General features: G+C 32.6%; 1 protein-coding gene across 1 annotated transcript; it reads left to right on the forward strand.

Annotated features, from left to right (window-relative positions):
* Window positions 1–11691: 11691 nt before the first annotated feature.
* LOC140435676 (glutamate receptor 4-like) lies at window positions 11692–16648 on the forward strand. The gene is made up of 5 exons (XM_072524397.1): window positions 11692–11744; window positions 12864–13164; window positions 14534–14645; window positions 16163–16347; window positions 16442–16648. Exons 1-5 carry the CDS (start codon window positions 11692–11694, stop codon window positions 16646–16648), a joined length of 858 nt encoding a protein of 285 aa, XP_072380498.1.
* The last annotated feature ends 213 nt before the right edge of the window (window positions 16649–16861 follow it).

A 16861-nucleotide genomic window follows, 5' to 3' on the forward strand; every position in this document is an offset into this window, starting at 1 on the left:
TTTTTAATTTGGGTTAATTATACACAGTTATCTGACAGACTTACATTTTTGAGAACTGAGAACTAAAATTTTCCACAATAATAATCAGTCATAATACAAATATTAAAAAATAGAAAAAAAATACTATTATATTTAAATACCTAACTGTTTAATTTCGGTATAGAAAGTAGTAAATAAAACTTAAAGAACAATTAACGTTCCTTCTAATTACGTCATAATATATAAGGAGATCTATTTGAAAAAGTTGAGAAATTTTTAAGTTAGTGTTTTGAACGTTATACAGGGTGTCCCATAATTAATTGGACATTAGCTAATGGGTGATAGTTGACATCAAAATAAAGCGTTTGAACTCAAATTGCTTAGGAAAAATGTTGCTAGTTTTCGTTCTACAGGGAGATTCATTAATATTTTTTTATATTATTTTTATGGATATATTAAAAACTATTTAAACGATTTAGGTGAAATTCGGTATCTTGCTATTATTTAGTATGCTTAATAAGAAAATGATATTAGTTTTACCATTGACACTAGGTGGCGCCACCTACTGTAACATTGGTTTATTAATGGGGCCATAATTTTTTGTCCGCCCTGTATAAACATTCTAGGAAAAAAAACATGAAATAACATTCAATTCTACACAAAAAAGGTATTCTTGTTTCAAATCAAAAAAGTACACCGTTTTCGAAATAAACGTATTTTGTTTTTCGCAAAACAAGCAGGTACCTAGGTATGCTGTGAACTTAATGGCAAAGTCAAAGCGTAAGTACGAATTTGTTTACTATTTGTTGTCAAAGTGCAGTGCGAGTCTATTATTAAAAAAGAATATGTGTGTACTTTGTACGCAGGTAAGAAGTTATACTTCTATTATATGACTTCAACGAAATTACTATATTTTAAACAGTTTATTTGTGTTTTATTTAAATATTAAACTAATTTTAATACTTACAAGTTTCCTAAAAATTTTCTTAAATAATACCGAAAATAAAAAAAAGTAAGCAAGGCAATAACATGACATGTTATGTTCCTAAGCGGTCACCCATCCAAAGTATGATCCCGGTAGACGCAGCTTGACTCCCGTTTTCGAGCGACAACTGGTGTAGCCAGTGTGCTATGGCCGTAAAATTCATACTAAAGTGAATTATTTTGACAGATTATATCTACAAATAATATTAAGATTGCCTTTTAATCTTCTTATCATCATATTTTAATATCTATTATCCTATATCCGACGAAGACAAATTCAAAGACACAAAAATTATAAAATATATTTTTTTCACATTTTATTTGCACTGATACATACGTAAATTCAAAGATTTAGCAGCTAGCACATTTTTATAAAAATTCACTCTCAACATTTTTCCCAATTGCACCTAAAGAAGTATAACTTCAAAAACATGAACTAACATTCAATTCTACACAAAAAAGTCTTCTTTCACATAAAAAAGTACACCGTTTTCGAAATAAACGTATTTTGTTAATGATGCATGTCTCTGTTTAATTGTTTGCAAAACAAGAATGCTTTGAACTTAATGACAACGTCAAGACGTAACTACGAATTTATTTATTATTAGTTGTCAAAGGTAACTACGAATTTATTTATTATTAGTTGTCAGAGTGCAGTGCGAGTCATTATTTGTCAAAGTGCTATTAAGTTTTTTATAAACCACTTAAGATAAAGGAAAAATTCCACGTCATAGTGAATTTTCTAATGTAGAAATGCGCGATATGATCTGTTTGTATGCCCAGGAAAATTTTTGTTCTCGTAAAGCAGCTGAACTCTATTTCGAACTTTATCCCGATAGAAGGCAACCAAACCATAAAACTATTAGATCATTGTTCGACAGATTAGGCGAAAGAGGGTTATTTCATCCCAAAAACAGGAATGCTGGAAGACCGAGAGTAATTGATGCGGATATGGAGGATGAAATTGTTGTGCGTGTTGCAGAAGATCCAGAAACCAGTACAAGGCTTGTTTCTGCGGCCACTGGTATAAGCAAATCTACGGTGTCAAGAATAATACGGACAGAAAATCTGTATCCGTATCGTTTTACTCCAGTACAGAATCTTTTACCACAGGATTTTCCAGCAAGGCTCCGATTTAGTCAGTTTATGATGGGGCGGCATTTAGACGATCCAATGTTTTATAACAAAATTTTATTTACCGAATGAAGCCACATTTACTAGAAGGGGTGTATTTAACTGGCGCAATAGCCATACCTACGCGACAGAAAATCCTCATGCATTTCAAGAACATCATTTTCAACATGAGTTTTCCATAAATATCTGGTGTGGCATATTTGGGGATTGTATTGTATGACCATTCGAATTACCAACTAGGCTTGACAGAGTAACGTATCTAAATTTTTTGAGAAAAGATTTACCAACTCTTTTAGAAGACATACCTCTAAATTTGAGACGGAACTCTTGGTACATGCATGATGGTGCACCACCACATTATAGCCTAGAAGTTAGAAATTATCTAGATGAAATTTATCCTCAAAGGTGGATTGGTAGAGATAGTGTATACCCATGGCCAGCACGCAGTCCCGAACTAAATACCCTAGACTTTCACTTGTGGGGCTACCTAAAGTCACTTTTTTATAAAAAAAATAAATAACCGTCAAGAGTTATGGCAAAATATTGTAGAGGGAGTTAACGTAATTAAGGCCCAAAGAAACTCATTATTTAAAATAAGACAAAACTTACACAAAAGATTTAGATTATGTAGTTTATCTAATGGTGCACATTTTGAACACTTATTGTAATTTTTTTTCGTTTCGTTTTGAATTATTCACTTTGTTAATTGTTTTATATTCACTTCATTGTTTAATTTAATTTCTGATTTTTTTTAAATTTGTTACTGAGTCAAAGGTTTAATAAAAATAATTGTTTTAATCATATGCATTTTGTTTGCAAAAATTTTCTACTACTAATACATTTAATACTCACTTTTATTTAAGACCTTTTGAATAATGTTTGAATTTACATAAGTTTTTGTAAAATTTTTTTATTTTATGCACGTCTCTAAAAAATACGTTTATTTCGAAAACGGTGTACGTTTTTGATTTGAACAAGAATACCTTTTTTGTGTAAAATTGAATGTTATTTCATGTTTTTTTCCTAGAATGTTTATACAGGGCGGGAAAAAAAATTATGGCCCCATTAATGAACCAATGTTATAGTAGGTGGCGCCACCTAGTGTCATCGGTAAAACTAATATCATTTTCATATTAAGCATACTAAATAATAGCAACATACCAAATTTTACTTAAATCGGTTGAATAGTTTTCAATATATCCCTAAAAATAATATAAAAAAATATTAATGAATCACCTTGTAGAACGAAATATATGTTTTTGAAGTTATACTTCTTTAGGTGCAATTGGGAAAAATGTTGAGAGTGAATTTTTATAAAAATGTGCTAGCTGCTAAATCTTTGAATTTACGTATGTATCAGTGCAAATAAAATGTGAAAAAAATATATTTTATAATTTTTGTGTCTTTGAATTTGTCTTCGTCGGATATAGGATAATAGATATTAAAATATGATGATAAGAAGATTAAAAGGCAATCTTAATATTATTTGTAGATATAATCTGTCAAAATAATTCACTTTAGTATGAATTTTACGGCCATAGCACACTGGCTACACCAGTTGTCGCTCGAAAACGGGAGTCAAGCTGCGTCTACCGGGATCATACTTTGGATGGGTGACCGCTTAGGAACATAACATGTCATGTTATTGCCTTGCTTACTTTTTTTTATTTTCGGTATTATTTAAGAAAATTTTTAGGAAACTTGTAAGTATTAAAATTAGTTTAATATTTAAATAAAACACAAATAAACTGTTTAAAATATAGTAATTTCGTTGAAGTCATATAATAGAAGTATAACTTCTTACCTGCGTACAAAGTACACACATATTCTTTTTTAATAATAGACTCGCACTGCACTTTGACAACAAATAGTAAACAAATTCGTACTTACGCTTTGACTTTGCCATTAAGTTCACAGCATACCTAGGTACCTGCTTGTTTTGCGAAAAACAAAATACGTTTATTTCGAAAACGGTGTACTTTTTTGATTTGAAACAAGAATACCTTTTTTGTGTAGAATTGAATGTTATTTCATGTTTTTTTTCCTAGAATGTTTATACAGGGCGGACAAAAAATTATGGCCCCATTAATAAACCAATGTTACAGTAGGTGGCGCCACCTAGTGTCAATGGTAAAACTAATATCATTTTCTTATTAAGCATACTAAATAATAGCAAGATACCGAATTTCACCTAAATCGTTTAAATAGTTTTTAATATATCCATAAAAATAATATAAAAAAATATTAATGAATCTCCCTGTAGAACGAAAACTAGCAACATTTTGCCTAAGCTATTTGAGCTCAAACGCTTTTGATGTCAGCTATCACCCATTAGCTAATGTCCAATTAATTATGGGACACCCTGTATATTAAATATTATTTTATCCACAAAATGTTAGTTTTATTAAAATGCACGATATTAAAAAAATTGTAAAAAACAAAATGTGTGCACTTTTACTATTTATAAGATACAGGGTGTCAAATATAAAACTTTTTCAAAATAAAATTGGTAGCGTATCGTTAAACACTCGGCATAAGGTAGCACAATCTTATTTAAAGAATTTTTAAGAAATGTTCTAACGGAATTAATAATAATACACAGAGCGTTATAAGCATTAGAGTATTATATTAAAAATAAGGAAGTTTTAGTCAACTTTCGCTATAACTGAAAGTGGTAGGAGGCTCTAAATAATCTAGAAGTTTATCCAAAAACCCCTTACCATAATTATTTTCAGATATTAATTATGTCACGTAATTTATAAAATAAAATTTTAATAACATTTCGTCTTGAAAAAATGAAGTTTTTTTACAACTTATCTTTTATTTGTACGTTGTAGTTAATACTATTATTAAGTTTCTCTGAATCGTCTAATTAGAACTCTACCAAATCACTTTGTATAATAAATTTAATCCTTAGCTGCTATGGGTCCTTGGGGACAACTACATCCTTACGTGGATTTTTCCGTAACATTTGAAAGATCCGGAATCACTTGTATCGTACCAGCACCAACGTAAGTATCTTTTCTTTTAAGACTTATACTTTTTGTTATATGGATACTACATGTAAAACTAGTCTAATGATAGCTTCATGAACATGTAAAACTACTCTAATGATAACTTAATAAACATTTAACCTCAACATTTGTACCAACGCTTGGAAACGTTACAGGATTTTATTTTGTATCTATATATGTTCAATAATTTCTGTATATTCCTAGCACTTTAAACCGAACAAAAGTAGTAAAAACTAAAAATGTCATCATCACTGGTATTACAGTATTAAAGTAGAGCTTGGACATTCCTAAATCAAAGAAGTTTTTCATTTAGTCGTATTCATAGAAAACTGTTAACAATTTGTCACACCCATTTTTGTTAGTCCTCAGCAACTGCATCTTTCCATTAAAGCTTTGGACCACCTCTACCTCTACTTTTACTGGGCTGTGACATAGATAAGATAAGACAAGAGAAGATGTGACAAGACTCGTCTGGAGGGGTTGTTTAGCTGTGATTGTGCTAGATATCCTATCAATCTCAGTTTTCTTATTTTTAGAAGAGTTCTCACCTCTTGTGTACCTAATATGTAATTGTATCTTTTATACATTTTAAAATTGTGCTGCTTCATACATTATTTTAATATATGTCACCAAATATTTCTTTTAGGATCCGTCGTACAAACACGAGCAAAAGATTTTTATTTACTTGTGTTTCATGTTAGCACAGTAAAATAAGAGTAACTTTTGATTTTTCGTTTCTCTCAACACAACCGTGTTTTGTATAACGGTGTTTAGATCAAAACCGAATTTGGTTTCGAAAATTACTCTACGATTTTAAAACTTGTTTAGTTTGTTTAAATTGCATTTTATGCCTTATTAGTAATAACGTTTTTTTGTTGTTTGAACCCGTTTAGATGTTTTTTAGATGTTGTTTTTGTTATTAATGAAAAATTGTGGCTTGGTATAGATTTAAGTTTATTCTGGTACTGTACCTGAATATGAGGTCGGCTGTGGGTTTTTGTATTATCTCCTGTTTAAAACTTGCAATAAAAAAAATATGACACCAGAAATATGGCACAAGCTGTTACTTAACAGGAAGATGGCCGGAGCATTCGGTACATCGCAAATGCTTTAGAAATTTCTCGGACTACAGTGTTTGATTCAATACAAAGATTTCGAGAAACAGGACAATACACCTGGAGACCAGGTTAAGGTAGATGAAGAACCACAAGTCAAGCTGAAGATCGCTTTCTTAAGTTACAAGCGTTACGCAATCGTACATTATCAGCACCAGTACTTGTTCATTTAAATGATGTCCATAGAAATACAGTTTCCGTTAATAATTCGGAAATAATACAGTTCGAACTACCATTCGAAAACGCTTAAATGAATATGGATTAAGGTCCAAAATACCTGTCATGGGACCTCTATTAACTGCAAATCATCGGAGGCAATGTTTACACTTCACTCGCGAACATCTTAATTAAGGTGTTGATGAATGAAGTGCTGTGCTTTTCATGGATGAATCAAGATTTAACAGATACTCATCAGATGGGCGACCTAGGATATGGAGAAGAGCTGGTAAACGTTATCAGCGATGTTGTTTTACTCTGGTAGTTTAATTTGGTGGAGGTGGTATAATGCTATAGGGAGAAAATGCCCTAGAGGCTTATACAGAACTTGTTTGAAAGTTCATGTAAAGGCCTTTGACGGGAGAATAACACGGGATTACTTATATGACGTTGGGATTCGTGTATTACCATGGCCCCCAAGGATTGCAGACTTAAATCCAATAGAGCATGCATGAGATATTCTATGACGACGTATTTGACGTAACCATGGTGAGATTGAAATGGTAGCAAATCCCTCAAGCAGACTTTGCTGCCTTAATCCGAAGTATGCCTGATCGAATGAGAGGCGTAATTAGGGTTTGTGGAGGTAATACACTCTACTAAATATGGTTTTCCATAAAAGTGGTTATATTAAAAAAAAATTTTTGTTTCTTTGCAGATTTTCAAATTTTTTAAATTGTTTATTGTTTTTTCTGTGTAACATTCTTGAATTGTAATAAATTTGACTTTTAAATTGTGTTTATTATTAAATACTCAATTTGGAACATCTTAAACTTTTTTAAACACCAGTTTTTAGGAAAAATCTGAGTGTCCGGTTAATTTTGCACTCGATTAAATTTTAAGCCTTGCATTTAATTTTTTTTATTTATTTCAGTAGAAAATTATCCTTTGGTTTCGATTTTTTAACGATTCAAAACTAAAAATCTAACAAAAACATAATTATATAAATAACCATTTTTTTAGGCTAGCTGCAGGATGGCTTACACCATGGTATTCCTATTCTAACAGCATGTGGAGTTTAGTAGGAGCTAGTTTTTTAACTTGCGCTTTTGTGCACTTTCTCATGACTTTGTTAAAAACAAAAATGTTAATTAACAGGTAATTAAGGATATGCTTATTACTGTTGAATTTTAAATAGCAAGGACAATTCAGTTATGAAGGTAGTAATACGAAGCAAGTGATCAAAAATAATAAAAAATATTTTTGAAGCTTCTATACTGGCGTTGTAGTACTTTTTCTCTATTGTAAAATTCTGAGGCGAGCGTCACGGAACTAGCGCCACAAGATGGCGTCACGAAATATGGGTTTTCACAGCGATTCACTGGTGTTCATCAAGTACGCTTAAATTAAAATCTGCATAGAAAATAACTAACAAAATACAGACATTAAATGAAAAGTAAAATAATTAAAATAATATCTGTCAATATAAGATGTAGTAATACAATCAAAATAGAAAAATTAAAGATCGATACTCGAATTCGATTCGTAACGATTCTCGAACGGTCAACATTTAAAAGTCATCGTAAATATCGTTCAATTAATAACAAAATTCCGCGTATTTCGACTGCTTCATAGATATCTCGGTCTAGTGACTATATTTTATGGGGCGAACCTATATCCAGCTATTTGGTGTTTTGGCCATCTGTGTACCATTCTTTTACTCTATTTACTCTATTAAATATTATTAAAAGGCGTAAACTAGAATATCTTGGACATATAATCAGAGGACCAAGATATGAGTTCCTTCGGCTAATTCTCAACGGTAAAATCGAAGGAAAGAAATGGATAGGACGGAAGAAACTCTCTTGGTTGAGGAATTTGCGGCAGTGGACAGGTTTGACAGCGGACCAATTGCTACACGTAGCGCAAGACCGAGATCAGTATAAAAATATTATAAGCATGGTAGTCACCGACGTTCCGTAGGGATATGGCACTCTAAGAAGAAGAAGTACCATTCCTACGTTTTCGTCATATTCTGTTAGCTCTCTCAGCTTTCTGTTGGGGTGGTTCCTTATTTCATGAAAGGTCATGTAGGCTTTTTCATCTATTGATTTTTTCCTGTATGGTGTCCCGATAAATATATCTTAAGGGTACGTAGGTTGGAACATTGAGGGCTTTCCTTATTAAGTAATTTTGGGCGGTTTGTATTTTCTTCCTTTTGGTTTGGCATGTGTGTCCCCAAGCCACAGAAGCGAATGGGAGAGTGGGCAGGATTATGCTGCTAACCATTCTGATTTTAGTCGTAAATCTTAATTTACTTCTCCTGCCTATTAGCGAGGAGAGTTGGCTACGTAGTGTCTTAGCTTTCGGTCTACCCATCCTATGCTGGAACATGACGGCCTATATCTTGTCGGGGTTGAGAGCTATCGTCCATTGTATGCACCATTCATGCATTCGGTTAAGAGCATTTTGTAGATTATTCCTGGCGATATCCGGATTCCTACTGCTGGCTGCTCTTGCAGTGTCGTCAGCATACAGACTTAACAGTGATCTCGAGTCGGTTGGTGTGTCGGATGTATATATAGTATACAGGTACGGCGAAAGCACCGCTCCCTGCGGCACACCTGCCTCCAGAGTTCCGACTTCAGACAGGGTGGCCCCTATGCGAACTCTGAATCTCCGGTTTGTCAGGTATGACGCAAGAAGGCATGTCATCGCCTCGCTGTACCCTATATTGTGCATATTATATATCAATCCTTCGTGCCAGACTCTGTCAAAGGCTTTACTGACATCGAGGAAGGCAGCTGCTGTATACATCTTCTCATTGAAGCCCTTGGTGATATATTCTGTTAGTCTTAGTATCTGTAATTCGCAGGAGTGCTCAGATCTAGAACCAAATTGTGTTTCTGGATTTGTTCCTGTTGCTTCTGATTCCTCTTTGAGTCTCTTTAGTATCACTCTCTCTGCTACTTTACTTATAGATGATAGCAGACTAATTGGTCTATAATTTTATGGGAAGCTTCCATTTTTCCCCTGCTTTCCAATCATTATTACTTGAGGTTCTTTCAATATGTCCGGGAAGTATCTTAGTCTCATTTTACTGTTGAGGATGTTTGTGATGTAGACTATTAATTTCACCTGTTTTGCGTTCATTATTTTTATTATTTCTTTGATTTATTCAGGGGAGGAATGTGTTAACCCTATTTTACCCTTTCTTCTTGTTAGGCGTCTGGAACTTCTTTATATGTCTTCTGTGATATCTAAATCCTCGTGCGGCTGATAGTTAATCCTGTTTTCTCTTTCCAGCGTTTCTTTCATTACTTTTACTTTTTCCTGTTCTGTATACACGATTTTCTTCATGTAGGGTGGAATCGGTTTCTTCTCTTTCCTCAGTATTTTATATATCTTCCAGATATTTTCCAGAGCGCTGATTTATTTGGATTTAGCTCCTGGATATAGTTGTCCCAGCTTTCATTTCTGTGTTTGTCGAGTTGTCTTTTGACTTCCCTATTTAGATCATTTGCAATCCTTTTATCTTCCTGATTTTTTGTGTGATAGGCTCTTCTTCTTTTCTTGTTCTTTTCTTTGATTAGTTCTTTTAATTCGGTTGATATTTCCTTGAATCTTACTCTTTGTATGGTTTTTTCTTCTTCTTTGGAGCTGGCATCGATAGTATTTTGTATAGTGTGTTCGAGTTTTATCACACTTTTCTCTAGTTCTACTATATTATTGATTGTTGGTATTGCACCGATGTTTGCGCTTACAATTCTTTTAAAGTTTGGCCAACTTGTTTTTTTTTTCTTTTTATATGGCTGCAGGTAGTTCTATTGCGCCTAGGGTCAGGATGATTGGGTTGTATGTTGAATCCCCTTCATTTATTGATACAATCTCATATTGTCGACCCACGTTGTGTAGGATTGCAATGTCTAGGTTGGTAGGGTTTTCCGCGTAAAAGCACGTAGGTTCTACGAGGCCGACCGCGATAATGTTTTGTTTCTTTTCGAGATATCTATAAAGCAGTCTGTCGTTACAGTTCGATGCTCTGTCATACCAGTTGGGCGATCTTGCGTTCAGGTTACCGATAATTATAGTGGGCTCGTCTAAATCTTGTATTAGATTTAGATCTTCTTGTAGGATCGGATCATTCGGCCTGACGTATGCTGAGATGATTTTCAGAGTTTCGTTGGCCGTGATGATCCGAACTATGGTTACTTCCATAGTGACAAGGCCATCAGGTGTTGGGATTAGTAGATGGTTTAATCCCTTTTTGACCTTGATAGTCGTGCCTCCGGACCGTGTTCTGTGGTCATCTCTATAGATGACATGGCCAGGAAACTTAATTTTTATTCTTTCAACGAATTTGGTCTCTTGAAGAGCCATGACATCTATATCGAGTCTGTTCGTAAACTCGTCTAGTAGGTTTAATTTTTGACGTAGCCCGCCCGAATTCCATGACCCAACTAATAAATCGTCCAACCGGTCTGGCATTACTCCTGTCCGAAACTACCCAAAGCATTCATTACAGTAGTCATTTTTTCTAACACGCATGCGAAATTTTTCATCTGCATATTTAAGTTATTCATTAAGGCAGCTATTTCGCTATTTGTTGTTATGATAACGGGTGAGTTTGTGTTGTTTGCAGCTTTGTGGCTGCTTGCGCATAACTTATGTTATTGTTAACCGGTGTACTTTGTACACCCCTGCTTCTTGGTGTTTTTTTTTTAGCAGGCAATTTCTTTTTGGGTGCTTTGGAGCGTCCCCCGTAGTTGGACGTGTGTACCTCTCCACAATTTGCGCATTTAGGATTCGTATTGCGGTCCTTGAGGCATTTGCTGCTTTTGTGATTATCGCCGCACTTTACACATCATCGAGAGCCACAGTGACAAGCCCTGGATCCGTAGTAGAAGTTTTGGCAATTGTAACATTGAAAAACTTCCTTTTTGGTTTTGATTTTGTCCTCCACGTATATACGCATATACTTAAACGTTATGAGGAGACTGGATCCTTTTGTACACGACCTGGAATAGGTAGAAACAACTGCTCGTAATGATCGTTTTGTTGAGTTAATTATACTAAGAAATCGTCACCTTAAGTGACTTATAGTTTAAGCGCAACAAAAACTTTGTGACATAAGAGGAGTGTTATTAGTCAGTGGACAGTAAGAAAAATACTGGAGAAAAAGAATCTGATCTTTCGGGAAGCTGCAATTAGTCAAAAACTTACTGCAGCCCACTTTTAAGTATGCCTGCTCTTTGCACAGGATCATCTGAACTAGACTTTAGAATAATGGAGATCTGTTTTGTTCTGAGATGAGACCAGAATATACCTCTATGGTTGTGACCGAAGAAGGAAAGTGTGAAAGGTTAGCATGCAGTCTAGACCCTAATATCATAAAACTTGATCCAAGAGCTTATTGTAGCAATAGAAGAAAAGTGACTTAACATCCCACAGAAAACAATAGAGAACTTGATTAGATATATGCCTAATCGTATGAGAGAAGTTATTATTGCAAGAGGAGGTCATACCCATTATTAAAATATTAATTGTTAAATTTTATTCGACAAAACACATCCTTTTGTTTTAGCAATACCAAAGTTAATTTGCTTGATGCATTAACTTTACAATGTTAAACATATGAAGTCGAAATAAATTTTCATAAATTTATACTCATATTAAAGCATACTAAATTATCTTTCAAACAGTATCTTTAGCTTATTGTAAGCGTTATCTTTAGTAGAGAAGCTAATGAAAACAGGATGTCAACCAAATGCCTAGAAACTGAACAACTTTAAGAAAAATACGACAACTTTAACGTCCATAAAAAAGTGAAAGAAATGACAGGTAGACACAGAAAGAGACAAGAAGCAATATTAAGGAATAATAAAAACAAGATAATAGTAGGCTCAGAAGACAAACTGGAGGAATGAAAAGAATACATCTAGACACTTTTTGGAGACACTAAGAGATCAGTTGGAAGACGGTAGAACTCGCAGCTTAAAGACCTGAGGAGATGGTTTGACCGCTTATCCACAGAAACCTTTCGTGTAGCATTTCCAAAGCTACAACTGCTATTTAGATTGCCAACTTTTGAAAGGAAATGGCGCAATAAGAAGAAGAATAGTTTCTGAAAAAAATAGAGTTTAATTCAAAAGTTTAAAGTTAGCCGATTTTTATGCAGGCAAGTTTAGTATGAAGCTTGGGGCTAGGTCACAGTACAACCCACTATACCACTTTTTTTTGGAATTCCTGTAAGTACTATTTATAAATTACACTTTAGGTAGAAATAAGGAAATGTAACTTCCAACAAACTATATATCCAGTTGGCCATAATTGCAAAATTAGGGGTGAACATTGTGGTGAGGGAATACTAATCAACAATATTATTATAGAAAAATAACAGGAACGTTAGTTAGCTGAAGTAATTTAAATAATATTAAAATTAACCAGAAAGGTACTAATAAAAAGATTTTAACTATTTTAGCTCGACAGATTTGAAAAACAAATCGTTTGGAAATTCCATTCTAGTAATGGTAAAAATATTTCTCGTTCAGTTTGTTGACGATGCCGATTCACCTCCAGGAAGATACGGCACTTTATTCATGGGACTGCTTTTTATGTACAGCCTTTTTCTATCCAGTACCTATAGCAGTGGATTAGCTGCAGTTATGACATTGCCGAGATATAACCATCCCATAGAAACAGTGCAAGACCTGTTGGATAGTGGTATCCCGTGGGTTGCTCCTCACGAGATTTGGATTTTTTCCATATCGCATTCAGAAGTGGTAAGTTAATTTGATTAGTAAAATATGTGATTACAATCAATTAAAAGGTGAACATACAGAAAGTTAATGATGCCTGTTTTTTTTAATTTTATCACTGGTATCTATAGTGACGCTTTTAATATTACATTATTGTATGTATTAAAATTAAACATTTTACTTGTTTTTTGCTCTTTTATGATTTTTAATTTATTTTTCAATTTATTGTTTACCTTTTCTTAGTTACTTTTAAACTTTATTTTTAAACGCATATTTCTTAGTGGTTCTTGAACTATAAAGATTCTTCTAAAACCTTGCTTTTCCAGCTATTTCACTAGTTAATTAATTATGTAATTTATCTAAACCTATATATGTTAAAGAGACTATGGAGCAAAAGGCTTGCACTACACATATAGTAACTTACTTCTTTGGTAGCTTCTCACCTAAAGCCTTTCAGTTTATTCCTTATTTATTTAATTGACTAATAACGTATTATCGTTAAAGTGGAAAAATCTATGAATCTGTTTCGACTAATAGTTTTACTAACTAGATGTGAGTGAGGGTCCCCTCGACATTCCCAATATATTCTCCTAGAAGGCAATGGGTGGTATCCAGAGAGAATAAGGATGCCAAAGTATTTATATAAATCATCAACGGACAAAGAGAAACGGCAGGATTTTTGTGAAGCTTACTTTACCGTTTCTTTATAGTGTAGCATTTACAAATTCTTTGATATATAAATTCTTTGATATATACATTCGAATCCCCTCGTATATGTATTAAATTGAAATCTCCTCATATATGCATTATAATAACGAAGAATTTTTTCCATGTTTCTTAGTTCGTATCTTTCAAGTTAAAACCCAAATAATATTTCGTTTTTTTACGTCACCAAGTCGACAATAAATCATTTTATTGTTTGTTTATGTCACAGGCGCAAATTCTTCGATATTTTTTCTTTGATCGTTAAACCGCCTGATATTGAGTTTTCAAATTAATTCAATTCAGGTTTGTGTTTGTTTATACCCAGCGTTTATACCCAATACTATTTATATCAGATCACTATTTAATATTTAGAAGAAATATTTAGTTTAACACTACATAAGATTTTTCAAAATAAGTCAAAAACGTCCTACAAACTCTCCTAAAATGCAACCGATGAATTATAATATAACCTAAGAAAACTTAGCACAAAACTAATCACCCTTTACCGCCAAGCGGTTATTAATTTCTAATGTTATAATAAACAGTTACTTTTTTTTATAGTAGATGACGAAATATGCAGTGTCTCGCGTATTACATAAAATACGGTGGGCATTAATGGGTTAATTAGAAACAGTTTCAGAATGATTTAAAAATAAGTAAAAATAACTAAAAACTTTTTAATTTTTAGTCAATCTTTAAAGCAATTATAAATGCATTTCTGGCAGAACCTTCGGAAGAAAAATTACAAGATTTTTCCAAAACACGCGATTACACTTTTGCTGTGGAAAGATTACCACAAGGTAAATAATTAAATATTTTATTACAGGAAGTCTGCTCATCATTATCTCCCTTTTATTATTTTGCTAGACCGAGGCTCTAATTACTTTATTTCTAATTTCTTTATGTTTATGTATTGCATCTTCACACCCTTTCAAAGATACGTCCGGCAAGGTTTCAATTCGGAAGGTTCCATATTGGCTCCAATAATCTATATAAATAATCTATACAAGTTACATATCTTACCAAAAAATATGCTTTAAATATGCATTTCTTTTAGAAAATATGCATTAAGTATGCATCTTTTTTTAGAAAATATGCGTACTGTCAATGGGACCACATATTTAATAATGGTATAATAATTAATGTTTATTTTAATAATTAGAAAACAATATAAATAAATTTAAAAACTAAGAAGATAATTGTAATGTAATAATTAATTGTACTGAAAGTAGTAAAAAAGTAAAATAATATTCCATAGAATTATGAAATCAATAAATGACCAAATGTTTTTCAAAATTTTCCAATAAAAACTCCTTCTTCTACCTCAATAAGTTTCTGAAATCCATTACTTTTTTTAATTATTGTTTCAAATTTTTGAAAAATATCGTAGCTGATCCAATTTCTTTTATAAAGGCTATGCTTTTTACCAAGGACAACTTTAATGATTGTAATTGAGTTATAGTTTTTCAAAGCAAAGTAAAATTTGATTTAATGAATAAAAGTTGCTGCCGAAGAACGTTGTTTTTAACAATTTGTTTAGCATCTAGCAGAGATTGGGCACTTGCATCTGCTAAAGCGTCAATTATATTTTTTAGATCTACGAAATAGAAAAAGCGACTTATAACCATGTTCTCCATGGTGTTAGAAAAAGTTCTGGTGAAAGTGAAATAATTGGAAGCATTTTTTTATAAAGTTGAATTATTTTTTATACTTGATATCAGAAAGTTTACAAAAGGAAATTTTTTATAATTTTTTACGCAATTCTGTCTATCCCATGTGCTAAACAAAAAAAACGTGTATTGGTTAAGTTAGTATAAAATATTTTTAAATTTAGTCCTGCCTTGACCATATATGGTATAGCACCGGATAAAAAAAGCAATATTTTATGGCTAGGAACAGCTGTAGGAAGAAAAATTTTGATATTTCTTCTTGTACAAAACGTGATATTGTTGCAGAGTTGGTTTTTTCTAATTACTTGCATGGAATTAAATAGGATTTTGGTAAGATCTGATCGCTTAAAACACCAATCATTAAATGAGCGATATATCTTCCTGACGAATGAGTGGTTTCGTCAACGTACACGTAGAAGTAATTGTCACTATTATTAGTTTTTATGTTACTGACACAGATTGTCTGCTTAGATCTGCACAGATCTTATATTTTGTTGGCGTAGGGGTGTTGGTTGATTATTTACTGAACTAGTGGACTCTGCAAAGCAGCAAATGTTTTTCTTCTAATAGACAATTCTTTATTTAATTCAGTTTCATGTTTCACTTTAATAATTTTATTATAATGAATCCTGTTTATTAATTTATAGGTACTTTTGCTTTTCCAATCGACATTCACGATGAAGTAATTGAAAATTTCAGAGTATTAAAGGAAGATTTGTATTTCGAACAGTTGGTTGTTATTGCAAGAAAAAGTTCTGTGATACTGCCTGTTCTTAATAATTATCTCTTAAGATTTTGTGAATTGGGGCTTATTGATCATTGGCAAAATGAGGTCAGTATTATATGAACAAATAAAAGTATCTAACGGTGCAGAGAGCGTCAGCTCTACATTTGTTTTAGAATTTTTATATTATTCTTTGTTTTAGGCAGTACTTTTATTTGGAAATCCGCATATGTCAAGAGCAATACTAAGTAATGCCAGAACCGCTACAGTAGGTAAACTTAAGTGGACTCATGTTGAAGGAGCATTTGGCGTTTTGATATTTGGACAATTAATAGGATTCCTAGTGTTTATATTTGAAATATTAGAAGCTCGTTATAAAAGACAAAAAGATATAGATACAGTTTCTTAGAAGCTGGTATAACAAAACATAAACGAAATAAGAAACATCACCATTTAACTTGCTATTATTTATTATTTGAATTTTTTGTTACACTATTTATTATAAGTACTCATATTTAAATACACAATTTTAGAAAGGCTTCTGTAATACACACAAAAATAAAGTTTAGCATTGATTTTTTTTTTAATTATCAGTCAGTAAATATAAATTAACAAGCAAGCT

Source organism: Diabrotica undecimpunctata, chromosome 1 (genome assembly GCF_040954645.1).
Source record: "Diabrotica undecimpunctata isolate CICGRU chromosome 1, icDiaUnde3, whole genome shotgun sequence".
Classification (NCBI taxonomy): Eukaryota; Metazoa; Arthropoda; class Insecta; order Coleoptera; family Chrysomelidae; genus Diabrotica; species Diabrotica undecimpunctata.